Source organism: Polypterus senegalus, chromosome 13, assembly GCF_016835505.1.
Source record: "Polypterus senegalus isolate Bchr_013 chromosome 13, ASM1683550v1, whole genome shotgun sequence".
Classification (NCBI taxonomy): domain Eukaryota; kingdom Metazoa; phylum Chordata; class Cladistia; order Polypteriformes; family Polypteridae; genus Polypterus; species Polypterus senegalus.
The window spans coordinates 149,566,104-149,593,889 of NC_053166.1; the positions used below are offsets into that span (position 1 = coordinate 149,566,104).

Genomic DNA, 27,786 nt, shown 5'->3' on the forward strand with positions numbered 1-27,786 from the left:
AAGGATTCTCTGAAGAGACACAACACCGAAGTAGTCCAGTCTTTGTCTCAGGTCACTGGATGGCGTCCATGTCTCGCAACCATATAGCAAGGCAGGAAGCACCAGGACTCTGAAGACTTGAACCTTCGTCCTTTTACAGATATCAGGAGCACCACACACCCCTTTATCAGCGACCTCATGACCCCCCCATGTCACCAGAAAACATTAAGTGCCCAGAAATATATGAAAATCACATGAAATAATCAAATTAATTTTTTAGGGTGTACCTGTGATTGCTATTTCGAGTGAAATATTCAAATGATTTCAAAATATCATTTAAGAACATCATTTTTTTTTGTTTTTTTATAAATTACTGCCTCTTTAACTGACCTGCAGAAGAGGAGAGGACTCGGCCCTCAGAGAAAGTCCCACTCTGCTGGACTATAAAACTGCAGTTGGACGTGCTGGTAGTGAAGAAACTTCAAAAAGTCATATCGGGTAAGCTTACGCATTTTTATTTGAATACTTTTACCAGTTTTTAAACATACAGTTAGGTCCATAAATATTTGGACAGAGACAACTTTTGTCTAATTTTGGTTCTGTATATTACCACAATGAATTTTAAATGAAACAACTCAGATGCAGTTGAAGTGCAGACTTTCAGCTTTAATTTAGTGGGTTGAACAAAACAATTGCATAAAAATGTGAGGCGACTAAAGTATTTTTTTAACACAATCCCTTTATTTCAGGGGCTCAAAAGTCATTGGACAAATGAAATAACTGAATATAAAATGTTCATTTCTAATACTTGGTATTAACCCTTTGCTGGCAATGCCAGCCTGAAGTCTTGAACTCATGGACGTCACCAGATGCTGGGTTTCCTCCTTTTTAATGCTCTGCCAGGCCTTTACTTTCAGTTGTTGTTTGTTTGTGGGCCTTTCTGTCTGAAGTTTAGTCTTCAACAAGTGAAATGCCTGCTCAATTGGGTTAAGATCAGGTGACTGACTTGGCCATTCAAGAATTGTCCACTTCTTTGCTTTAATAAACTCCTGGGTTGCGTTGGCTGTATGTTTTGGGTCATTGTCCATCTGTATCATGAAACGCCACCCAATCAATTTGACGTCATTTAGCTGGATGTGAGCAGACAGTATGTCTCTGAACACCTCAGAATTCATTCAGCTGCTTCTGTCCTGTGTCACATCATCAATAAACACGAGTGTCCCAGTGCCACTGGCAGCCATCACACTGCCTGACTCCACCGTGTTTTACAGATCATGTGCTATGCTTTGGATAATGAGCTGTTCCACGTCTTCTCCATATGTTTTTCTTGCCATCATTCTGGTAGACGTTGATCTTGGTTTCATCTGTCCAAAGAATGTTTTTCCAGAACTGTGCTGACTTTTTTAGATGTTCTTTAGCAAAGTCCAATCTAGTCTTTCTATTCTTGAGGCTTACGAGTGGCTTGCACCTTGCAGTGCACCCTCTAGATTTACTGTCATGCAGTCTTCTCTTTATGGTAGACTTGGATATCGATACGCCGACCCCTTGGAGAGTGTTGTTCACTTGGTTGGCTGTTGTGAACGAGTTTCTCTTCACCATGGAAATGATTCTGTGATCATCCACCACTGCTGTTTTCTGTGGACGTCCAGATCTTTTTGTGTTGCTGAGTTCACCATTGATTGCTTTCTTTCTCAGGATGTGCCAAACTGGAGATTTTGCCACTCGTAATATTGTAGCAATTTCTCAGATGGGTTTTTTCTGTTTTCACAGCTTAAGGATGGCTTCTTTCACCTGCATGGAGAGCTCCTTTGACCGCATGTTGTCTGTTCACACATGCAAGCACCACACCTCAAATCAACTCCATGCCTTTTATCTTCTTAACTGTGTGGAGAATAAACGTCACAAAGTACAAAATAAAGATTTGGGGACCGTCCCCGTATATTGTCGTCAGACAATAAGAAAATGAAATGATTCAGAGTCTTGAGAAAGTACAATGAACAATGAACTGTTTTCAAAATGGCGGTTATATAGAAAGCAAAAACATGTGACAGGAAATGGTTGGCAAGGTGGTGACGTGAGAACAGGATCCGGAAACAACGTTTTTCTGATGAGCCGGAAGTGAGGTGGGGGTTTTTTGTGGGTGCCGGAAGTGACGTCATCAAGATTGGCCGGAAGTGACTTCATCGCAGCCATTTTGGAACCGGAAGTATTATTTTTCTTCTTGCTTTCTGTTGATGAGAGAAAAAAGTACCACGTGACAACCGCTTATCTCACGATGTTTTACTCACCTTTAGGCTCTTTGACTGCCTCCTAATCGCCCATGTGTGACAACTGATAAGACATCACGACGGACTTGAACACACCTGCCCATGAAATAGCCTTTGAGTCAATTGTCCGATTACTTGTGAGCCCCTGAAAGGAAGAGATTGTGTTCAAAAAATGCTTTAGTGGTCTCACATTTTTATGCAATCGTTTTGTTCAACCCACTGAATTAAAGCTGAAAGTCTGCACTTCAACTGCATCTGACTTGTTTCATTTTAAAATTCATTGTGGTAATGTACAGAACCAAAATTAGACAAAGTTTTCTCTGTCCAAATATTTATGGACCTAACTGTATAAAAATATCTAAATGCAGACATGACTTGTGATATGTACATAAAATTGTCACATTTTGTGCGGCTGGTTAGGTTTAACTCAATAAGACAAACAGTTCTCTACACTGTGTGACCTTTACCTGTTTTTTTAACAGTGTTACATAAGCATCTGCAAAATGAATACGCTCATAAGCACATAATCTAATGCCCTTTCTCACACAAGGAAGGAGTAATTTATGTTATCCATGCTAATGTGCACATTCTGCCTTTGATAGGAGGTGTTCTTTATGGCTCTCTTACACATTTTTATGACACGAGTGTAAATAATAATGATATGTTTATTTCGTGACGAATGCTGAATTGGCCTTTGATTTATCGGTGCTCCTACACTACACTGTAAGAACAATTTCAAGGTGAACATAAGATAAAGTAAGCAATCTTCCTGAGCTTCAAAGGCTGAGTCATCCATAAAATGTCTTTTCACACTTTCATCAGGCAGAACGTTGGCACAAGCAAATGGTATGAAGAGCAGGAGGAGGCTATCCGATTAGATTCGGAGACATTAATTGACTTTGTCCTGTGGTGCAGGGAGAACCATCTGCAGCTCAACATCAGCAGCACAAAAGAGCTGAGGGTGGACTTCTGCTGTGTCTGGGAGGCTCAGAGTCCAGTCATCATCCAGGGGGAGGAAACGGAGGAAGGCCAGAGCTATAAGTATCGATTGACTTCTGAGCAGTCAGCATGGGTTCAGAAGAGGGAGGTCATGTCTATGAGGAAGCAACAAAAGGGTATGAGCAGAGTGGAGCTTGTGAGATTATTTATGGTGACTTTCAGAAAGCGTTTGATGAGGTGCCACCTGAGAGGGTGGGCATGAAACTAAAAGAAGTGGGAGTTGAGGGTGTGGTGTGTAGATGGGGGCAGAATTGGCTCGGACACAGGAAGAAGGGGGTGATGGTGACAAGAGCCGTATCAGAATTGGCTGTTGTTAAGAGTGATGTCCAGCAGGCGTCAGGGCAATTTTTAACATATTGTCACAATAATGAGACATACTCAGATAAAGGTTTGGGGCAGCCACCCGTATGTTCTGGTATCCTGGCTGCAAAGTTGCTTTTATCAAAATACACAGCACTGATGTGTATACAAATGAGTCCAAAACAAGAGTGAGGATTTAGGGAAAAGGGACAAGCTTTTAAAGGGGAAGACAGGAAGTGAGGTCATAAGGATCAGGCTCGTGTTCTTTAGCCATTGGTTCGAGCCCGGACGTGACATCACATGGGCCGGAGCCGGTAAGGTCTCCTTCCATTGGCTCGGTCCGGGAAGTGACGTCAAGAGAGCCAGATGGAATCTCCCGGGAATGGTCTACAGGAAAGAGAGAAAAAGAGTCAGTGCACTCTGCCAGCTCCCGGCATGCCACACAACTGCCGTCACTCAAGCCCTTTAGCTGCCTCCCATGCGCACAGTGTGACAATATGTAATTGAAGAAATTCCAGGCACACCCGGAGTGCTTCTGGGTGCTCATGCGGCACTTCCGCCATTATAAAAGGAGTCATGAGGAAGAAGACGGAGCTTGTGAGAGGAGGAGTGAAGGTGACAGAAGAGTAGAAGAAGAGAGGAAGAAGGGACTGAATATTTGTCTGAATCGAGCATCGTGAGGCGTTGTACATTGAAGAAAAGTATTAAACCTGTGTGTTTTTGGACATCTGATGTCTGTCTGTGTTTGGGGCTGAACCTCCATAATAGAATAGATAGATAGATAGATAGAGTGAAAGGCACTATATAATAGATAGATAGATAGATAGATAGATAGATAGATAGATAGATAGATAGATAGATAGATAGATAGATAGAGTGAAAGGCACTATATAATAGATAGATAGATAGAGTGAACGGCACTATATAATAGATAGATAGATAGATAGATAGATAGATAGATAGATAGATAGATAGATAGATAGATAGATAGATAGAGGGCGTAGCAGCCACTCATCCCGACACAGACAGACGCAGGAGGCACACTAATAAACCACAAAAGTTTTATTTTTCTTCACCTCGTGGTAAAGGCCGCCCTCATTTCCCACAGGCACAACACAGTCCAAAGCACTTAAGACACAACCTGTTTTTTTTTCTTCTCCTTGTCTTTTCTCCTCCCGACTCTGGCTCACCGAGTACTCTTTGCTGGCCCCTTATATAAGTCACCCAGAGGTGCTCCAGGTGCTCGTTGACCTAATTCTGGCTGCACTTCCAGGTGTGGTGGTAGAACCACCCACACAGGCTCAGGAACAGCTACATCACCCCCTGGTGGTGCCTCCAGATCCCAACAGGGTTGTATCCAACTCCATCTCCCATGAAGCCATGCGGGAGTCCAAGGCACCGCTGCCACCCAGGGGGGATGCCATCTAGCGTTCCGGGAGGGGTAATGTTCTGTCCATGCTTGTTCCCCCGGACTATACAAGGAAGAGGTGTCCCAGCTGGGCAAGGGCCCTGCCCGTTGGCCACAATAGATATATAGTGCCTTTCACATTTATCTAATACAGGGGTCCTCAATCACAGTCCTAGAGGGCCACAGTTGCTTAATTAGAAAGCAATTCTTGCCAATAATTTAATTGTGTGGCTTGTTAGTACTTTAACTCTGCTGTCAGATCATTCTCATATCGTAGATTTTCTTCCCCTTTCTGAGGATATCACACAAATGATTTGAAGGCTAAAATAGAGGAGTACTTCTCAGTCCTTCACTTTTTTCTCTTCACTTTCCTTCCAAGTATTTAATTAAACCCAATAGTGCGTGATAAATACACACAGAGGTGGAAATGGTAACAACTTACATGGAGACATGCTGGTCTCTTTTGCCATTTGCATGTTATTGCTAATTAGGAGCCATTAAAAACCAAGAATACAGCTGTTTAAGACTAAAATAAGCAATGAGGGTTCAAAATCTTAATGGGCCAGACAACTAAAGTGAAGCAGAAGTGTTACTTGAGCAATACGTGCTTCTTATTAAGCAATTGGGTTGGAACAAAAACCTGTAGCCACTGTGGTCCTCCAGGACCGTGATTGAGGACCTCTGATCTAATAGATACAGTAGATAGATGGATAGCTGTGACAGGCACTATATGATAGATAGATAGATATGAAAGGCACTATAAAATAATAGATAGATAGATAGATAGATAGATAGATAGATAGATAGATAGATAGATAGATAGATAGATAGATAGATAGATAGATAGATAGATAGATAGATATGAAAGGCACTATAAAATAATAGATAGATAGATAAATAGATAGATAGATAGATATTTGTCTCTGGGAGATATTTTGACATACTTAGTCAGATTTTATTGGTAAGGCTGGAGATTAAATATTATATTCAAGGCTACTTATGAGAGAAGAATAATAATACAGACAAAACTGGCATCTGACTGAAGCAGCTGTAGCAAAAAAGAAAGAACCCTATTTGAATGAACTGAAGTGAACCCGTTTACTGTCATCTATCTTCAGAGCCTGAGAGAACGGCACCAGATTGACTTTGATCTTCAGACAGCTTACATACCACACGTGCTTTGCAATATTTGACTATAAAGCAGTTCAGTACGGAGAGCAATGATAGTTTATAGATTATTCAAACAGCTTTCTATTAGGTGCCAGGTTTACTCCTGGGGGGCAGTGGCTGCAGGCTTTTGTTCCCAACTCGTCTAAAATCAGTAAGTCATTTAAATTTACTAATTTTGGTTCGTTTGCTCATCGTTATTCCTTTTCTTATTTTGTATTATTTGCGATTTATATTTTTGAAAAATGAATAAATATTTGTAATCTTTTTGCCATGTCTTTGAATGCTTAACTCTGCTTTCCTTTTTGATTCTTTGAATTTATTATTTGGTATTACAATAACAATTAAGAGAAAAGCCAAGCAAAATGACCCCTTTTATTGGCTAACTAGAAAGATTACAATATGCGAGCTTTCGAGGCAACTCAGGCCCCTTCTTCAGGTAAGATGTAATCAACCCTAACCCTAGCCCTAACCCAGTGGTTCTCAACCTGTGGGGCGCGAAGTAACGAAAAGGGGGGCACAAAGATGTGAAAAAAAAGAAAACAAGAATCAAAAATATGAAAAAAAATCAGTTGAAACCAAAACGATTTAACTTAAACTACATTCTGATACTAGAACAATAAATATAGAGTTAGATAAATGTCGATAAAAGTTAAGTAGTGTGACAGATTAGGGGGCGCTATCGCTCCCTTGAACCCCTGTCCAAGACTCCAGACACCAGATAAAAGTCCAATAATTGACTTTATTCTCACAGTACAGTGCACAAAGCACCCTCTCCTCGACAAAACTCATAAACAATCACAATAATAATCACAATAATACTCTCCACCACTCCCAGACACGTCGCCCTCCTACCACCCAGCTCAGCTCGCCGTCTGGGAGCTCCCACAGTCCTTTTATCCTCCCTGACCTGGAAGTGTTGTCAATCCCCAGTCCACGTGAGTATCTATCTCTTCCGGGTCAGGTACGAGTCCTTCTTCTCACCCCGGAAGCACGTCGCTCTTCCTTTGACGTACTTCCGGGTTATAGGGCACAAATGAGTCTTTGGTCCTCCCTGCAGCTCCCTCTTGTGGCCCCTGTGGTATCCAGCAGGGTCGTGTATAAAAACCACATAGTCCATGACTCCCTGCTGGTCTTCGGGGCACCTCTATACTGCAGGGGGGGGGTCCATCTGGTGGCCTGGGGGTATTGGCCGGGATGACCACAAGCCGGCCAAAGACCACAGTAGGTATAATAAAATATGCATTTACATTTCAAAAAAATGTTAGGGGGGGGGGCGCGATTAAAACTGTTATGAAAACTCGGGTCGCAAATACTTAAACGTTGAGAAACGCTGCCCTAACCCACCACATCTGGCCTGTAGAAGGGGCCTGAGTTGCATTGGAAAGCTTGCATATTGTAATCTTTTTAGTTAGCCGATAAAAGGGGTCATTTTGCTTGGCTTTTCTCTACATTCATGACTAACACGGTACAACACCCTAGTACTAATAACAATTAAGAAAGAATGGAGCATACACAGAAAAGACGATGAGTGCCCGAGTAGCTGCTTCATGTTTGTTTTCACCATATCTTAGCATTCTGTAGCTTAATAAAAACAGCTCTGGAAAAACGTATTCCTCATCATGCTCAAATAAAACAAATGGAAGAAAAGCCTGACGCCTGAGGTCACCCCGTACCAAAGTTGATATACAGTACAACATAAGAGCATACGAAATTTAACAAATAAGAGGAGACCATTCAGTCTGTCATGCACATTTGTTTAGCTCCCCCAATACCTCATCCAGATTCTTCTTAAAGGTTCTCAAGGTTTCTGCTTCAACTCCATGAATTGGTAGTTTGTTCCAGAGTCCCACAACTCATTGTATAAAGAAGATTTAATTATCTAAATATTAGCTGGGATAACCTTGCAGATGGAGGAGCACAAGAGTTTTTAGAAGTAATCAGCGACTGTTTGTTAACACAGCATGTTAAAGCACCAACACAGGGTGAAGCCTGTCTGGATTTAGTATTCTGTAATAATCAGGATAGAATTGAGGGTGTGGAGGTGATTGGACCACTAGGGTCATGTGACCATAACATAATACAATTCTCAGTATTTTGTAAGAGTACCGATGCAAAGACTAAAATTGTTAAGTTGAACTTTGGTAGGGCTAATTTTGAGCAGATGCGACAAAGTCTAAGTAGGATAGACTGGGATAAGCTTTTAAATGTGGACACAGTCGAGGAGCAGTGGAACAGGTTTAAAAATATTTTACATGTAATGCAGGACAGATACAGACCTAAATTTGGAATTAATAGGAAACAAAAAAAAAACTCCACGATGGATTAATAAAGATTTAAAAAAGAAGTTGCAAAGGAAAAGACTGCTGTATAAGGCATATAAGACTAATGACTGCAAAGAATCGTAGCGTATGAGAACATGAGGGCAACCATTAAGAAGGATATCAGGAGGCTAAAAGACAGTTGGAGAGGAATATAGCAGATAAGGCAAAGAAGACCCCAAGAGATTCTTTCAGTATTTTAGTAGTAAAAGAACAGTTAAGGAGGAGGTCAAGTTCATCAGGAATAGTAAAGGGGAATTAAAAGATACAGACAATGAAATAGCAGATGCCCTAAACTTACATTTTCTGAGGTGTTTACAAGTGAGCAAGTGGATAACCTCAGAGGTAACAGGGACTACTAAGGAGGTACTGAGGGATTTGGAAATTGTAGAGGAGAAGTGCTGCTCAGATTAAATAAGATGAAATCAAACAAATCACCAGGACCAGATAATATTTATCCTCGTGTTCTTAAGGAGGCTAGTGAGTACATATATAAACCCTTGACACATATTTTTAGGAAGTCACTGCGCACTGGAGAGATTCCAAGGACTGGAAAATGGCAAATATCATCCCATTATATAAAAAGGGTGACAGGGCAGATCCAAGCAACTATAGGCCAGTAAGCTTAACAAGCATCACAGGAAAATTAATGGAAGGAATTATTAAGGATAAGATTGAGCAACACATGGCAAGGACAGGAGTTATTCTGAACAGTCAGCATGGGTTCAGAAGAGGGAGGTCGTGTTTTACTAACATGTTGGAATTCTATGAGGAGGCAACAAAAGGATACGATCAAAGTGGAGCTTATGATATTATTTATCTGGACTTTCAGAAAGCATTTGATAAGGTGCCACATGAGAGGTTGGGCATCAAGTTAAAAGAAGTGGGAGTTCAGGGTGATGTTTTTAGATGGGTGCAGAATTGGCTCAGACACAGGAAGCAGAGGGTGATGGTGCGAGGAACCTCATCAGAACTGGCCGATGTTAAGAGTGGTGACCACAGGGGTCAGTGCTAGAGCTGCTGCTATTTTTAATATATATAAATGATTTAGATAGGAATATAAGTAACAAGCTGGTTAAGTTTGCAGATGATACCAAGATAGGTGGATTAGCAGATAATTTGGAATCCGTTATATCATTACAGAAGGACTTGGACAGCATACAGGCTTGGGCAGATTTGTGGCAGATGAAATTTAATGTCAGTAAATGTTAAGAATTACACATAGGAAGTAAAAATATTAGGTTTGAATACACAATGGGCGGTCAGAAAATCGAGAGTACACCTTATGAGAAGGATTTAGGAGTCATAGTGGACTCTAAGCTATCAACTTCCAACAGTGTTCAGAAGCCATTAAGAAGGCTAACAGAATGTTAGGTTATATAGCCTTCTGTGGAGTACAAGTCCAAGGAGGTTCTGCTCAACCTTTATAATGCACTGGTGAGGCCTCATCTTGAGTACTGTGTGCAGTTTTGGACTCCAGGCTACATAAAGGACATAGCAGCACTAGAAAGGTCCAGAGAAGAGCGACTAGGCTGATTCCAGGGCTACAGGGGTTGAATTATGAGGAAAGATTAAAAGAGCTGAGCCTTTACAGTTTAAGCAAAAGAAGATTAAGAGGTGACATGATTGAAGTGTTTAAAATTATGAAGGGAATTAGTACAGTGGATCGAGACTTGTATTTTAAAATGAGTTCATCAAGAACACGGGGACACAGTCAGAAACTTGTTAAGCGTAAATTTCGCACAAACATTAGGAAGTTTTTCTTTAAACAAAGAACGATAGACACTTGGAATAAACTACCAAGTATTGTGGTAGACAGTAAGACGTTAGGGACTTTCAAAATTCAACTTGATGTTTTCTTGGAGGAAATAAGTGGATAGGACTGGCGAGCTTTGTTGGGCTGAATGGCCTGTTCTCGTCAAGAGTGTCCTAATGTTCTAAAGAGCTTCCCCTTCATGTCCACTGGTGGCCTCAAGTATTTGATTCACTCTTAAGCTAAAAGAATGTCGCTTTATCGATTCCTCTGAGAATTTTAAATACCTGTATTAGGTCCCCATGCAGGTTTTACTTCTCTGAGTCTGTCACAGTATGACATGTCCACCAAGTCCTAGGATGCACTTGGATGCTCTCCTCTGCACAGCCTTAGGTGCTGCTATGTCTTTCTTGTAGCGAGGTGACCAGAACTGCACACAATACTCCAGATGTGGTCTCACAAGTGTCGTGTGTAGTCTGGGTGTAACATCCCTTGACTTAAATTCAGTAGCAAGATACAGCAACATGGGGTAATCTGCTCATCAGAGATAGGGTTTGGTAGTTTTCAAGTGAGTTATCTCTTCACAGTCATGTTAAATATTAATTTGCTGCGTGAAATTGTATTCCAAAGTGAAGCATGTTTTATAAATTTTATAAAATACCTAACTTCCATCCATTATCTAACCCGCTATATCCCAACTACAGGGTCACAGGGGTCTGCCGGAGCCAATCCCAGCCAACACAGGGCACAAGGCAGGAAACAAACCCCGGGCAGGGCACCAGCCCACCACAGAATACATAACTTGTTCTTGTGTCTTAAGATGGAGCTCAAGGGTCTTGAGTCCAGACATTTAAGCAAACACCATAAATCTGACAAAAATCATCCACTTTCAAGCGGCAAAGGTTTTGCTTTAGCAAAACAAGCCCTCCGTGGTGACTCTAAGGCACGCTTGTGACAAAAAAAAAAAAAGTACATTGAAAGCGAGACATTTTATTGGCCCAGTTTTCTGTTTCGTGTTTGCATGTCTGCCCGCAGCGGCCATCGTTTTTCTACCCGTGCAGGTCTAATTAAGCCAGCAGCCTCGCCGTCGCTTCAGGTTGCGGATTTTCCTCCTTTAGTTTAGTTTATCCACTCCTGTTTCATCAATGGTCATGTTCTGCCATACCTTGTAACTAATAATGCTCTGCACAGAAGCGTGTCAAGCATCTGATATAACAGTATTGTTATGAATGGCACGTAAATGAATTAAAAATTAATTTTGACGTCTTTCCAGACACAAGAATTTTAATGGTGCACTTTAGGAACTGATCACAGGCTTCTCTGAAAAGTTTATAATTATCTAATGGTTGTTGCTATGGCAATCTTTCCCATGATGCACTGGGAGTGCCTGTCAGGTGACGTCATCAGTGCAACTCCATAAAGATCACTGCGTGAATTCCCAGATTATCTGCGACTGATCTGAATGGTGATTCTTATTTTTGTGACTTCTGGCAATAGAAGTTATCTCTGAACGTTTGACTTTTTAGTTAGTAAATAATTTCGCTTTGTAGACTTTACTTGTAACATCTCGTATTGATGTAATAATAATAAATCTTTCCATTTATAAAGCACTTTTCTCACCTTTCACAGTGCTTATCTGTTACTTCAGCCTCCACCAGGATGATGCGACGGCAGCTGTTTTTGTGCCAGTATGCTTGCCACACATTCCCTGTTAGGTGGTAAAGTGGTGAGACGGATAGCCAAATAGAGGCAGGGGATGATTAGGGAGCCAGAATGACTAGGCCGTGGTGGGCAGTTTAGCCAGGTCATCGGGACAACCCCTGCTCTGTACGAAGGATACCCAGGGATCTTTTATGACCACAGAGAGGCAGGACTTCATTTTTATGTCTCATCCAAAGGACGGCATCCCCTTTCTGCAGAACGGTGCCCCCTTCACTGCTCTGTGGTATTGGGATCCACATTCAGATGCCCCCAGCTGGCCTTGCCAACACCTCTTTCATGATTTTTCTTTACCAAATGCTTTCTACTGGTGAGTTTTTTGGGGTTTTTTTTAATGCAAAAGGTCTAAAGCAGAAGCGGGCATTTCTGTACACTTTCATTGCACATTCCCTTTCATGTTGGTGTACAGTTACAAAAATAAAAGAGAGTATCTGCATTCAATCAGCAGTCCAGATCTCGCCTCTTCTGCTCCTGATAGAAGATCACCTCATAAATGAAGTATTATTAGTGCAGCATCTTGGTGCAAATCAGTTGACAAAAGCCCAGCCTGATCCACTTCCAGGCTTACTCCACGCTGAAAAACTAAAGTGCACCCGCCTGACACACAGTCCTGTCGCAACATTAACTAAAATCACAAGTCTGGGTCAATTGTCCTTACCAAAAAGATCTTAGATAAGTGGGCAACTAATGCATAAATTCTTTACTGGAGATTAAGGATGGCAAGAGTGATGGCACAGACAGGATTTCCAAGCAAAACGTTAACCTTTGATCCTTGATCCCTGTTCTTATCTCTCTAGGCTCTATAAAATGACTGTCACCTTGAAGAAGTGAAGCTCTCACTTTGGCTCCCTGTGCTTCAACATGACCGCTCCAAAGATCGTAGTCATCGGCGTAGCTCTCTTGGGCCTTCTCTCAGAAGGCCGACCCTTGCCAGCCGGCAACAAGAGGAGTAGTTTCAACAAGCTGCTGATGATTTCCTTTGATGGCTTTCGGTGGAACTACGACCAAGATGTGGACACTCCAAATCTGGACCTCTTGGTGAAGGAGGGGGTGAAGGCTGAATTCATCACCCCTCCAGCTCTCACAATGACCTCGCCGTCTCACTTTACAACAATCACAGGTACTCTTGTCATAATTTCTAGGTTGGTGTGCATTTTAGTATTGCTACAATGTTGAATTTATTATTATAGATGACCACATGATAATAAGGATAAGATCAACTACTGGTGACGAATGCCATTTTTTTTGCAGAACAAAAGGCTCTCACTTTAACCCTTTGAAATTTCTTTGGAATTATTTTGTAGCTATACAATATTGGCCAAATTATTAAAACTGTTAATCTGTTATTAAAATCATCATATAATCAGGTGGGCGGCACGGTGGCGCTGCTGTCACGCAGTTAGGAGACCCGGGTTTGCTTCCCGGGTCCTCCTTGCGTGGAGTTTGCATGTTCTCCCCGTGTCTGCGTGGGTTTCCTCCCACAGTCCAAAGACATGCCGGTTAGGTGGATTGGCGATTCTAAATTGGGCCTAGTGTGTGCTTGTTGCTTGTGTATCCTGCGGTGGGTTGGCACCCTGCCCAGGATTGGTTCCTGTGTTAGCTGGGATTGGCTCCAGCAGACCCCCGTGACCCTGTAGTTAGGATTCAGCAGGTTGAAAAATGGATGGATGGATGGATATAATCAGGTTTTGGATTATTTTAGGTGGTTAACGCTGCCGTCTCACAGCTCCATGAGACCATGTCTGAATCTTAGGCTCCATGACTATCTGGGTATAGTTTGTGCATTCAAAGCTGCCAGGATTTCTTCCCTGGATACTCGGCTTTTCTTCAGTTATGCAAACATCAGTAAATTGGGGACTTTAAGTTCGGTCAGTGTAAGGCTGGACTGGCGACCCATCAGGAGTTGGACGTTGCCTTACAGCCAATGCTGATGAAGAAGCTGTGGTCCCACAACTCTGAGCTCTCCAGAGCAGCACAGATAATGGCTGTGTGTGTGTGCGCGAGTGTATCTATACTGTGCGTTACACACTACCACTCAACAGTCTCGACACACCCAGAAATTATCATGGTTTTGATAGAAATGGATACCTTTTTATCAAGATAACATTAAATTGAGTTTCAAATCTAGCTGAGACATTATTAGTGTTGTTAATGGTTATTACTACTTGAAATGACAGATTTTTAATTAGTTATTCACATAATACTACAAAGCTGCAAGTGAAACCTGCTGCAATTCACCCAAGGTCTGTGCAGATCAGTGCAAACATGTTGGGGCACCCCAAGTCAGTCATTATCCAACCCGCTCTATATTCCTAACACAGGGTCCCAGGGGGTCCACTGGAGCCAATCCCAGCCGACACAGGGCGCAATGCAGGAAACAAACCCCGGGCAGAGTGCCAGCCCACCGCAGGGCACATACCCACAAGTCATCATGCGCTATGACACGTGCAGATCCATGGCTGATGTCCAAATGTGCAGGGCCAGCTGGCATTCGCAGGTCGATATGGCCTTGTGTGCGCGATGCTGAAGGTCGACCAGACTGAGCTTCATCGGTCGCGCTTGTTCTTTCCGCTTTAAGCCTTTCTACCAACTCATAAGCTTTTGGTGAGTCCTGCTGTTGTCACTTCCATATTGAGCAAAAATCCTTCAGTGAAATTCAGCAGGTTTCAACTATTGTGCTTTCCGACAATAGTTCAGTGCCAGTGTGGAGTGTCTATATTGATTTGATCTTGGCTTCAACTAGTTCAGGGGTCCTGGAGGGCCACAGTGGCTGCAGGTTTTTGTTCTCACCCGGTTGCTTAATTAGAAAGCAGTTCTTCCCAACTCTTTCTTCTGTTTCTTTTTCCGGTTTCTTTGTGGTGGCGGCCTGCGCCACCACCACCTACTCAAAGCATCATGATGCACCAACATTGATGGACTGAAAGCCAGAAGTCTACGTGACTATCATCATCAGGTCCTTCAATGAAAACCCTAAATACAAAGAGGACTGTTTGACTTATGTTAGGTAGATTGCCCAGAGGGGACTGGGCGGTCTCGTGGTCTGGAACCCTACAGATTTTATTTTTTCTCCAGCCTTTGGAGTTTTTTTTTTTGTTTTTTCTGTCCATCCTGGCCATCGGACCTTACTCTTATTCTATGTTAATTAATGTTGACTTATGTTTATTTTTGATTGTGTCTTCTATTTTTCTATTCATTTTGTAAAGCACTTTGAGCTATATTTTTTGTATGAATATGTGCTATATAAATAAATGTTGATTGATTGATTGATTCTCATATCATAGATTTTCTTCTTTTAAGGAGATCATCCAAATGATTTGAAGGCTAAAATGGAGGAGTAATTCTCAGTCCTTCACTTTTTTCTCTTCACTTTCCTTCCAAGTATTTCATTAAACTAAATAGTGCGTGATAAATACACACAAAGGTGGAAATGGTAACAAGCTAAATGGAGACATGCTGGTCTCTTTTGTCATTTGCATGTTATTGCTAATTAGGCGCAATTAAACACCAAGACTTCACCTGTTTAAGACTAAAATAAGCAATGAGGGTTCAAAATCTTAAGGCACGAGACCACTAAAGTGAAGCAGATGTGTTACTTGAGCAATACGTGCTTCTTATTAAGCAACTGGGTTGGAGCAGAAACCTGCAGCCACCCAGCACTGTGATTGAGGATCCCTGAACTAGACTAACAGCAGTGTGTGCTCAGATTACCCATAAGCCATTGTGAATTGCATCACATGACTCTGTTCTGGTTACCATGCAATTTTCAAATTGCTATTACTTTTTGATTTATCCTCACACACACACATATATATATTGTTACAGGCGGCTGGGGGTGGAGCCCAGCCGGGACGCCCAAGCGGATCAGAGGAGGGCTGGTGCCTCCTCCCGACCACGAGGGGGCGACCACCTTGGATTTGTTGGTGGCCTCGGGTAAGGGGCTTGGAAGCCCAACCCTGTAGGGGCCCGTGGCCACCGCCAGGCGGCACCCCGGTGCCTGAAGAAACCTGGAGCCCCGCACTTCCGCCACACCAGGAAGTGCTGGGGGGAAGAAGACAGGGGACACCCGGAGGGCTTCCAGGTGCGCAGCCGGCACTTCCGCCACCCGGGGGCGTGTCTACGGAGGAATGCCGGTAAGCAGCTGGAGCCCATCCGGGGTGTGATAAAAGGGGCCGCCTCCCTTCATTCCCTGGAGAGAGGACTGGAGGCGGCCTGAAGAAAGGCTTAAAGGACTGTGAGAGGCCCGGACTTTGGGGGATCGGTGCTGGAGGCCCTGGGTTTGTGTGCACTTTAAACTCGTAAATAGTTGTAAATAAATGTGTGTGGTGGAAGAAACGATGTCCGTCTGTCTGTGTCCCGTTCACAATTTATATACTGTATATATACACACATATATATATATATATAAACACAGTGTGTATATGTGTCTTGTTTTTCAATTGGAGCACAGGCAGGTCAAGTCTCTTGCTCAGGGTCACACAGTGTCAATAGTGGGATTTGAACCCACACCCTCAGGGTTTGAAGTCCAAAGCCTTAACCACTACACCGTGCTGCCTGGGGACTAGCTATGTTACACGTCTGAGATTAGTTCAAATCTAAGCAATCAGCACAGACCTCAATGATAATGTTTGCAAAGCAACATGTATTGGAATGTATTTTGTAATGCATGTAGCAATGAAATGCATTGTATTTGTCATTCCAACAGATTGTAATTCACAAACAATTTTCTTTTGTTTTTATATAATCCCTAATCCCTTTTCGGGGTCAGAACGCAGCCATTGTATGTCACCCCTGAAGAACTTTTCAGGTTAAGGGCTTTTCTCAAGGGCCCAACAAGAGTTACGATTCCCTTCTGACAGTAACAGGACTTGAACCGGCAACTTTCCAAATACCAGTGCAGTGCTTGAGCCACAGAGCCACCACTCCTCACTTAAACGTTCAGAGTGCAAATGTTTGTGATGTGCCATCTGTTGGAATGACAAGTGCAATGCATATGTCTTTGTTATCTGCCATTTTGTATGGAATTGATAAAAGCAGTGTTCATGTGGTAGCGCTGCTGCCTCGCAGTTAGGAGACCCGGGTTCGCTTCCCGGGTCCTCCCTGCGTGGAGTTTGCATGTTCTCCCGTGTCTGCGTGGGTTTCCTCCGGGCGCTCCGGTTTCCTCCCACAATCCAAAGACATGCAGGTTAGGTGGATTGGCGATTCTAAATTGGCCCTAGTGTGTGCTTGGTGTGTGGGTGTGTTTGTGTGTGTCCTGCGGTGGGTTGGCACCCTGCCCAGGATTGGTTCCTGCCTTGTGCCCTGTGTTGGCTGGGATTGGCTCCAGCAGACCCCCGTGACCCTGTTCGGATTCAGCGGGTTAGAAAATGGATGGATGGATGGATGTTTGTGATGTGCCATCTGTTGGAAAGACGGAGACATTGCAACCAGCTGGACACACAGAGAGACGCACAGACACTTCTCCTTTTTTTAAGGTGGACTCGCTGTGTTCCCCGTCTAAGTCTTATCCTGTTGTTTAGGTGGGTGCATATGTATATAGATTAAATAGAAAGTGTTTTTTATAAACTTCATGTAATTATTTTGACTTCATTTTCACATCCCCTTAAGTAATAGTTATTTACAATAATTACCAATTTATAAAAAAAATACTTAAGGTTGTGGAGGACTGCCGGCTTCTCGTGCCGGTCCTCAGCCCCAGGCCGCCAGGACTGCCCCGAGGTCCAGCAGGGCCTTATGGACTTTGTAGTATTTATACACAGCCCTGCTGGATACCTTGGGGGCCACCAGGAGTCGCTGTGGGAGGGCTTATGGGCTCTTTTGTGCCTTATGGCCTGGGGATACGTCATGGTCATGTGACGGGAAGGAACGACGTGCTCCCGGGTTGAAGTAGAAGACTGATTGCCCTGACCTGGAAGGAATAAGGAACTGTGGAGTGCTGGGACAGGAACACCTCCGGGTCAGGGGCTATGAAAGGACGATGCCTCAGTCCAGACACTGAGCTGAGCTGGGAGGGAGAGGAGCAAAGTGTCTGGGCGTGGAGGAGAGAAAATTATAGTGTTGTGTTGGATTTGGTTTACTTTATGAATAGTGTGGAGGGTGCTTGGTGCACTGTAAAATATAATAAAGAGGCTTGGACTTTTATCCGGTGTCTGGAGTTGTACCTGAGGGTTCAAGAGAGCACTGGCGCCCCCTACTGCCACAGGGTACTGTAGATATTTGCATAACCATGACTAAATATATTCAGGATTCAAAATGAATTTATTGAAATTTAGCCACAGCAGAGTACATTTTATTTTAAACAGTGAAGATGGCAATATAAAGAGTTTAGCTTTGACATTGATTTTTGACCAGCACCAAGGTCTAACATTATTATCTTATACTGAAGGAGTGAAGCGTCTATTTCAAAGCAACATTAAACGGGTTGTACAGCAAAGTGGTGACTTGTCTTATTCTTATTTGAACAGAAGACGTAAAATGCACCTTGCTCTATGACAGTGCCATTAGTTAACTAATGTAAGTCTGAATCCACAACAGGCCTTGAAAACGGGCACATCTAAAACCTACTGAAAAACTGCTTATAAATGAGAAAAACTGCACAATTCACCAGCAGTCTGCCTCGTGATTACAGTTTAAAGTCTACCATGCGGCAGACGGCCGAGCTGAGGTCAATAGCCACCAGAGTCTTTGCTCCACCTGTTGGAACGCTGGCAGTTCAGCAAATAACCAGCCTATTTCTGCAACTTCCAGGGTGTATGAAAAGGTTGAGATCAGCTACCTGGCATGTCCAAGATGTATTATTCTCTTGTCCTGACTGTTGTGGCCTAGTGCGGGAATGACAGGTCTCGAAACAGTAAGGAAATTTTGGGGTGGTGCCAACCAGGTCGTCTCTTTGTATCAGTATACTGCTGCTGGATTATGTGAATTTCCCCTTGGGATTAATAAAGTATCTATCTATCTATCTATCTATCTATCTATCTATCTATCTATCTATCTATCTATCTATCTATCTATCTATCTATCTATCTATCTATCTATCTATCTATTTATTGTCCACGGACAACAAAAAAACAGACAAAGCAAATAACATTCTTTGGCATTCGTCCGGTATGCAGGATTTTGAGGAAACAAAGAGCAGTGGAAGTGCAGTCACTCCTAGCGGAGCTCTGTCCGTCAGGTTGCTCTGGCCAGTAATGATACCTTCTTATGGCACACCTGGGGTTTTGTGGGAGCTAGACCAGAAGGGGCGGGGTCAACTGTCAACTGGGAGGCTTCTCGGCTCTGTGAGGAAAGAAGGAAATAACAATGTTAGTGGCAGAGCCCCCTCTCTTCTCGGTGGGTTACTACATACCTCAACTGAGCCTGCAAGGAGGTCCTCCGACAAGCTTACATGATAATATGCTGTTTTTCGGTCAATATTGCATACCACTGTGGTATATTTGAGGTTACAGAAGCCATTAACAGCCTGCAGCTAACACAACCTTACACAGCTTATAGCAGGACTCGGATCGCAGTGAAGACATAATTGCACTTCTAACCCTCAAACACCTTGTAACTGATCAGGGAAGGCATCTTCCCATCCGCACCTTGCAACAAAATGACCTTGACTCGGCACAGAGAGTGAATTACCCAACCTTAAACCTTTCAGACCGTCATAATTCAGGCCCTTATGTAGCTTGGAAAATACCAAATAACGGATGTGAGGCTGAAAGGAAAAAAGCTTCAAACAGAGGTCTCTGTATTTGGACTCCAGTGCCCACCAGTACGCAAAATCCAGTTTCACAAATATACTCAGCAAAAAAAGAAACGTCCCTTTTTTCAGGACTGTGTATTTCAACAATAATGTTTTAAAAATCCAAATAACTTTACAGATCTTCATTGTAAAGGGTTCAAACAATGTTTTCCATGCATGTTCAATTAACCCTAATCAATTAATTAACATGCACCTGTGGACTGGTCGTTAAGACCTTAACAACTTACAGAAAGTAGACATTTAAGGTGACAGTTCTAAAAACGCAGGACACTAAAGAGACTTGTCTACCGACTGTGAAAGATGCCCAGGGTCCCTGCTCATCTGCGTGAACGTGCATTAGGCCTGCTGCAGGGAGGCATGAGGACTGCTGATGTGGCTAGACTAATAAATTGCCATGTCCGCACTGTGAGACGCCTAAGACAGCTACAGGGAGACAGGAAGGACAGCTGATCATCCTCGCAGTGGAAGACCACGTGTAACAACACCTGCACAGGATCGGTACATCCGAATATCACACCTGCGTGACAGGTACAGGATGGCCACAACAACTGCCCAAGTCACACCAGGAACACACAATCCCTCCATCAGTGCTCAGACTGTCCGCAATAGGCTGAGAGAGGCTGGACTGAGGGCTTGTAGGCCTGTTGTAAGGCAGGTCCTTACCAGACATCACCAGCAACAACGCCGCCTATGGGCACAAACCCTCCTTCGCTGGACCAGACAGGAGTGGCAAAAAGTGCTTTTCACTGATGAGTCACGGTTTTGTCTCACCAGGGGTGATGGACGGATTTGTGTTTATCGTCGAAGCAATGAGCATTACACCGAGGCCTGTACCCTGGAGCGGGATCGATTTGGATCGATGGCTAGGGCCATTCCCCCCAGAAATGTCCAGAAAGTTGCAGGTGCCTTGGTGGAAGAGTGGGGTAACATCTCACAGCAAGAACTGACAAATCTGGTCCAGTCCATGAGGAGGAGATGCACTGCAGTACTTCAAGCAGCTGGTGGCCACACCACATACTGACTGGTACTTTGGATTTTGAGCCTCCCTTCATTCAGGGACACATTGTGAAACATTTTTAGTTTATGTCTTATGGTGTTGACTCTTTTAGTGTTCATACAAATATTTACACATTAAGTTTACTGAAAGTAAAAACAGTTGAAAGTCAGAGGACGTTTCTTTTTTTGCTATTTATATATTGTATATTATTGTTTATTATATTATATATTGTAGGCATGAACAAATTCAGAACTTTGTCCGAAAGGTCAGAACACATTGACCTAATATAGGGTGGTCCAGATCTAATTATGCAATTTTCATTACGCTATAACTTATTAAGTTTATTACATAGAAAATCACCCGAAAAATCCCGGACCATCGAGAAGTGTGCGAACTGACAACATGAAGAATCGTCTTCACGCCGAACTGGAATCGTCCCCGCATACATCAAAGTCATCCAGACGATCTGGATCTGCATAATTAGACCTGGGCCACCCTGTATATCCATGGACCCAAATGCTCACACTTAATATATAAGTCTTTATGCAAAAGCACACTACAAGAAATTGACTCTTTATTATAAAAAAAATAATAACGATTTTATGTAGGCATCTGAAATCCTCCCCTCAGACCCTGCCCCGGCACAGAATAAGTTGATAATTCTTGTAATCAGATACTGACGCTGCCATCAGAGCTCAGACACAACTGGGAATTGCTCAAGTAGCTAAAGTTAAGAGACGGAGAGAAAATCAGCTTGTAAGAATCTCTCCTTTCCTCCGTGGCAGGGGGCCAGTCATGGAAGTCGCTGGAAGTCAAAAACAAACTTGACACAAACTGTAGGAGAACAAAAGAGCTGGACATTGTGGACGTGGCCCGGACACAGACAGGAGGACATGTCGTTTCACCCACAAACACGTTTATTTACAAATATTTACAAGTCTTCTGTGCACACACAAAACCCCCCAAAGTTCTGGCCAAACAACACCTTTCTTCGGGCCGCCTCTACTCTCTCTTCTCCTGCCTTGTCCTGCCTCCTCCCGACTCCAGCCTCGAATGAAGGGAGGCGGCCCCTTTTATCCGCACCCGGATGTGCTCCAGGTGCTCCCCGGCAATCTGACACGCCCCTGTGTGGCGGAAGTGCCGGTTGTACTCCCGGAAGCTCTCCGGGTGTCCCTGCTTCTCTTCCCCCCAGCACTTCCTGGTGTGGCGGAAGTGCTGAGGTCCAGGGTTTTCAAGGCATTGGGGCGCCCCCTGGCGGTGACCACGGGCCCCTACAGGGTTGGGCTTCCAAGCCCTCTACCTGTGGCCCCCAAAGCAACCAGGGTGGCGGCCCCCACGTGATCCAGGGCGGGCAAAGACCCTCTTCCGGTCCTTCAGGGCGTCCCGGCCGGGTCGTCGCCCCTGGCATCCCTGACAACATTATATGGCATTGTTTTGGTGGAACGCAACAGAGACAGAGAAGCAGTAGACAGCTATGGCACCTTAAGAAGGAAACGCTTGTTTTTTTTTCTTAGTGCTGCATCCCAAGTACGCATTCACACGTCAGGATCACATCAGCTCAGTTTTACATTAAACACAACTCGCCATGGGCAGGCAGGCCGACTTCAGCAAGGATCAGCAGTTAAGAGGAAGTGTCCTTTTGACGTGATGTGCTTTACTTCGAGCTCCTCACCCGATATCTAAGGCTGAGCCCAGACACTCTATGAAGGGAGCTCATTTCCCCCACTTGTGCCCGTGATCGAGTTCTTTCAGTCACTACCTGAAGGTTGTGCCCATAGGTGAGGGTTGGAAAGCAGATTGCTCAGTAAATCAGGGGCTTTGCTCTTTCTTCATCACCACTGACCAATAAAACATCCACATAACAGCTGGCGCCGTTCTAATCCATTTGTCGATCTCTGGGTTCCCGTCTTCTGTCACTTATGAACGACACTCTGAGATACTTAAACTCTTCCACTTGAAGAAGCTCCTCCTCCCCAACCTGGTGATGGAACTCCATCCTTTCCCAGCTGAGAACCAGGACCTCCAACTTAGGGGTGCTAATCCTCGTCCTGACCGCTTCACATTCAGTCACAAAATACTCAAATCACACAAAGTATGCTTGAGGAACATCATCTGAATGAGCCAACAGGACCACATCATCTGCAGAAATCAAAAGATGTGATTCTGAAGTTATTGAACTGGACCTCCTCCACCCTTTGGCTGCAACTAGAAATTCTGTAAAAACAGGATTGGTGACAAATGGCAACTGTGGCAGAATCCCACACCCACTGGGAACAAACCTGAATTACTGTCAAAGGCAAGCCAAGCTCTTGCTCCGGATGTATGGGGTGGAATAGCCTGACCAGCAGACCCGGTACTCCATATTTCCAAAGTATCCCCCCCACAGGACACCTCCAAAGGATACGGTCATATCCCTTTTCCAAGTCTACAAAACACATGTAGAATAGTTGAGCATACTCCCATGAACCCTCCAGAATTCTTGTGAAGGTAAAGAGCTGATTCAGTGTTCCACAACTGTGAGGAAATCCACGTTGTTCCTCCAGGATCAGAGATTCGACCACCAGATGATCCCCGTTCTAGCATCCTGATTCCAATCATCATTTTATTTGAGCTGAATTTACTTCAGGATGTGGAGGGGTGGGAGATAACAATTCATATCGTAATGGTGCGCGTGAAAATAAAATCAGCTCCAGACCCCCATGTTACTTTGTCCCTCCAGACTCTCCTCTATATCTTCTTCTATAATACGCAACCGTGGCTGTGCGTTTGTCTGTCCGGGATGTTAAATCACCTGTAGCTCCCAAACCGTTTGACCAATTGACCTGAAATTTGGTACACATAAACTACAGTCGACCCTTGACATACGACCGGCCTGACATGCGAACAACTTGATTTACAACCAAAAATTTTTGTTTTGATTTACGACCAACATCTTGTGTTACGACCCGAATGCGGTCACGTGTATCGCGTGCGATTGTAAACAAACAGCCGAGAGCGTTCGTAAGCATCAGTCGGAGCCCAGATACATGTGTTTGTGGACATAATTTCGGTCAGTTCAGTGATTTATCTATCTATATAATTCACTAAGACCATGGCAAGCAAGACGCATAATTGTTAAGGAAGGAAGAGAAAGTAACAAAGGTAAAGAAATCGATCACAATCGAAACGAAGAAGGAAATTGTGAGGAAATATGAGAGAGGTGTTCATGTGACCGATCCCGCTAATACCGCAATTACTCATGAACCACGCACCCTCGTGTAAGACGCACACCCTAATTTTTACAAAGAAAATTGCGAAAAAAGTTTTGCCCCGTGTACGATGCGCATTGCGATTGTATAGGAAGCGTTTAGAGAGAGAGTGAGCACTGTCGTGCGAGTGTGCGAGTAAGCGAGAGAGAGAGAGCGCGAGTGGGCGAGCAAGCGAGCGAGAGAAAGAGAGAGAGCACGAGTGGGCGAGCAAGTCAGCGAGAGAGAGAGAGCGCGAGTGGGCGAGCAAGCGAGTGAGAGAGAGAGAGAGAGCGCGAGTGGGCGAGCGAGCGAGAGAGAAAGAGCGCGAGTGGGCGAGCGAGAGAGAGAGAGAGCGCGAGTGAGCAAGCGAGTGAGAGAGAGAGAGAGAGCACGAGTGGGTGAGCGAGCGAGAGAGCGAGAGAGAGAGAGAGCGTGAGTGCACGAGCGAGCCCAAGCAGAAGAAGTTTCCTCGTGTATGATGCGCACCTGATTTTCTAATGCTAATTTTTGTGAAATAAATACGGTATGTACAGCATGTCAAAATCCACCATCTCTACAATTCTAGAAAGAAAAGATTTGCATAAGGAGTCTCCTTCTAAACAATAACCACCTTCCGTTTCATTCTCCTCCTCCTCCTCCCTTCCTGCAGCCCAAAGATGTCAAATTAAATGGCGAGTACAGTATGAAATTGTTGTTTCTGGTAGGCTAGGCACTTTTTATAACTTTTTGGTTAGTACATTAGAAAAATTATTGGTGTTTTGGTAAATTATGCACATTATACAACCCTTTTTTATGAAAAGGTTAAGTAAGTGTTGCTGTGGGAGGTTTGGAATGCATTGTGGGTATTTCCATTATTTCTTATGGGAAAAATAGTCTTGACTTACAACCAACTTGAGTTACAACCAACCCTTGCGAACGAATTGAGTTCGTAGGTCAAGGGTCCACTGTATGTGGCGTCTACTGTCCGCTTTTGGGGTGATGATTGACTTCCAAGGTTATTCCTCTTTTTATTTTATTTTATTGTAAATCAGCTCTCAGCAGCAGGGCAGCAGTGCGGTGCATGTGTACGGGTGCCGTTCTCATCCCTGCCACCTTCGCCGTCACTTCCCCTACCTCTTCATATCTTAAATAATTCTTGAGGCAGATTGAAGACTTAAGTGCCATCTTAAGTGAAAAATTAAAGAAAACGTACTAAGTAATTGCAACCCAAACACTGACTTAATCAGCTTTAACTCGAAAAGATGTGAAAGAAGAGAAGAAACGGGCCGCTAGGGTGGAGAAAAGAAGAGCTGCTCAGGAAACAACAAGAGCATCAACCTCTGAGCAAACGAATGATAAATGTACAGAGGAAGAGGATGAACACTAGGAATACTCAAGTCAAGTGGATTCACTGTACGTTATCAGGCTGTCCGCCATTACTTTTAATATTATAATCCACAGAAATTATTTGACCAAAGGTAGACGAACTGAAATACTTGGGTTCAACAGTCCAAAGCAACACAGAAGTGTGGCAGAAAGGTAAAGAAGAGGCTGCCGGATGGGTGGACTGGGTGTAGAAGAGTGGCAGGAGTGATTTGTGAGAGAGAGGAGCACCTGCAAGAGTGAAAGGGAGGGTCTATAAAATGGTAGTGAGACCACCACCGCTGTATGGTTTGGAAACAGAAAGACAGGAGGCAGGGCTGAAGTGGCAGAGTTGAAGATGCAATGATTTTTGCTCGTAGTAACGAAACGAGGACAGACGTGACTACGAATGGGGACATTAGAGGCACAAGAGGGGGCCGGGTGGTCTCATGGCCTTGGGACCCCTGCAGATTTTATTTTTTCTCAGCTTGGAGTTTTTTTTTTTGTTTTTTTCTGTCCTCTCTGGCCATCGGACCTTACCTTTATTCCATGTTAATTAGTGTTCTCTTATTTCAATTCTTACTTTGTCTTTTTTTTTCTCTTTCTTCATCATGTAAAGCACTTTGAGTTACATTATTTGTATGAAAATGTGCTATAGAAAGAAATGTTGTTGTTGATCACATCAAACACCAAACAGCACAGGTATGACAGTCTGGTGACCAAGTGACAGAGGCCCGATGGAGATGGTCTGGGCACGTGCTGAGGAGTGACCTGAACTCATAACCATCATCATAACCAAAATCATAACCATTTACGGTATTCTCTCCTCTCACAGGACGCTCTAAGTCGACGCACACAGCATTCTTCTGTCACTTTTTCTTCTAGATGACGTCTTTTTTATACACAAGTAAAAGGTGCAGAATTAGATTACATGGTATAAAGTTTCTTGTCATCATTGACTGCTTCCAGTTGCTAGCCGGGCACAGAGCAAAATGAACCGCACTAAATTATAAGTAAACACGGCCAGCAAAAACACGTAGGCCACTAATGTCGAGCATCGCGTGTTTGCTTTGCCATTTTCAGCTCCCTTCTTTATTAGCACAGAAGCTGAGGGCAGATGTCTTCCTCAAAGCGCAAATAAACAGATCGCTTCCTGCTGACAGCCCAACGTAGTCTGCTTGCATCCCGTCTCAGCTTCCCTAAATTACCTGGAAACGCTTTTACATTATACAGTGAACTTTGCTAAATGTGCTTAATTACCTTTAAGATCTAAAATCCAGTCCTCACAACTCTGAATTCATTTGTCTTGTTTATGATATTTTTTACCACACTGTACATCGGGAAAAGAAACCGCCAGGCAGGAGGAAAAGAGGAAGGCCAGAGAGGAGGTTTATGGATTCAAGTGAGGGAGGACATGAAGGTACAAGACGATGTAAAAGCCAGGGGTAGATGTGGTGACCCCTAACTGGGAAACTCTCCTCTATATATACAGTGGACCCTTGACTTACAAACTCAATTCGTGGTTGTAAGTCAAGACTATTTTTCCCATAAGAAATAATGGAAGTACCCATAATGCGCCCCGAACCTCCCACAGCAACACTCACTTAACCTTTTCAGAATAAAAAAGGGTTGTATAATGCGCATAATTTACCAATAATGTACTAACCAAAAAGTTATAAAAAGTGCCTAGCCTACCAGAAACAACAATTTCATACTGTACTCGCCATTTAATTTGACATCTTCGGGCTGCAGGAAGGGAGGAGGAGGAGGAGAATGAAACGTAAGGTGGTTATTGTTTAGAAGGAGCCTCCTTATGCAGATCTCTTCTTTGTAAAATTGTCGAGATGGTGGATTTCGACATGCTGTACATATTAGCGAGATCGGTCACACGAACGCCACTCTCGTATTTCCGCACAATTTCCTTCTTCGTTTCGATTGTGATCGCTGTTTCTATGACAGTAGTCGAGCACTCAGTTCAAAGCTGGCCGTGTTGTGAACTGCTGTAATAATACACTCCAAAGCAAGCCAGTGCGGACTCAGCCTGATGACATCATCATGTGCGGCGCCAGCCCGCTCGCTAACGTCCCTTAACAATCGCTTTCTTTACCTTCGTTACCTTCTCTTCCTTCCTTAGCAATTATGCGTCTTGCTTGCCATGATCTTAGTGAATTATATATATAGATAAATCACTGAACTGACCGAAATTACGTCCACAAACACATGTATTTGGGCTCCGACTGACGCTTACGAACGCTCTCGGCTGTTTGTTTACAATCGCACAAGCGGATACACGTGACCGCATTCGGGTCGTAACGCAAGATGTTGGTCGTAAATCAAAACAAAAATTGTGAATTACATATTGTGAAGGATGGCCGGCCATTTATCCCGGCCAATACCCCCAAGCCGCCAGGTGGCGCCCTCCTTACAGCATGGAGGTCCCCAGAAGACCAGATGGGCATCATGGACATTGGAGTTTTTATGCAAAGCCCTGCTGGATGCCGTGGGGGCTACAGGAGGGAGCTGCAGGGAGGACCGAGGGCTTCTTCGTGCCCTGTGACCCG

General features: G+C 43.8%; 1 protein-coding gene across 1 annotated transcript in view; it reads left to right on the plus strand.

Annotated features, from left to right (window-relative positions):
* The first annotated feature begins 12,774 nt into the window (after positions 1 to 12,774).
* zgc:153896 (uncharacterized protein LOC569930 homolog) overlaps positions 12,775 to 27,786 on the plus strand; it is a 52,197-nt gene continuing 37,185 nt past the window's right edge. Inside the window, exon 1 of the mRNA XM_039776384.1 lies at positions 12,775 to 13,055. Within this exon, the coding sequence (XP_039632318.1) occupies positions 12,775 to 13,055 (281 nt within the window). The remainder of the gene's footprint in view (positions 13,056 to 27,786) is intronic.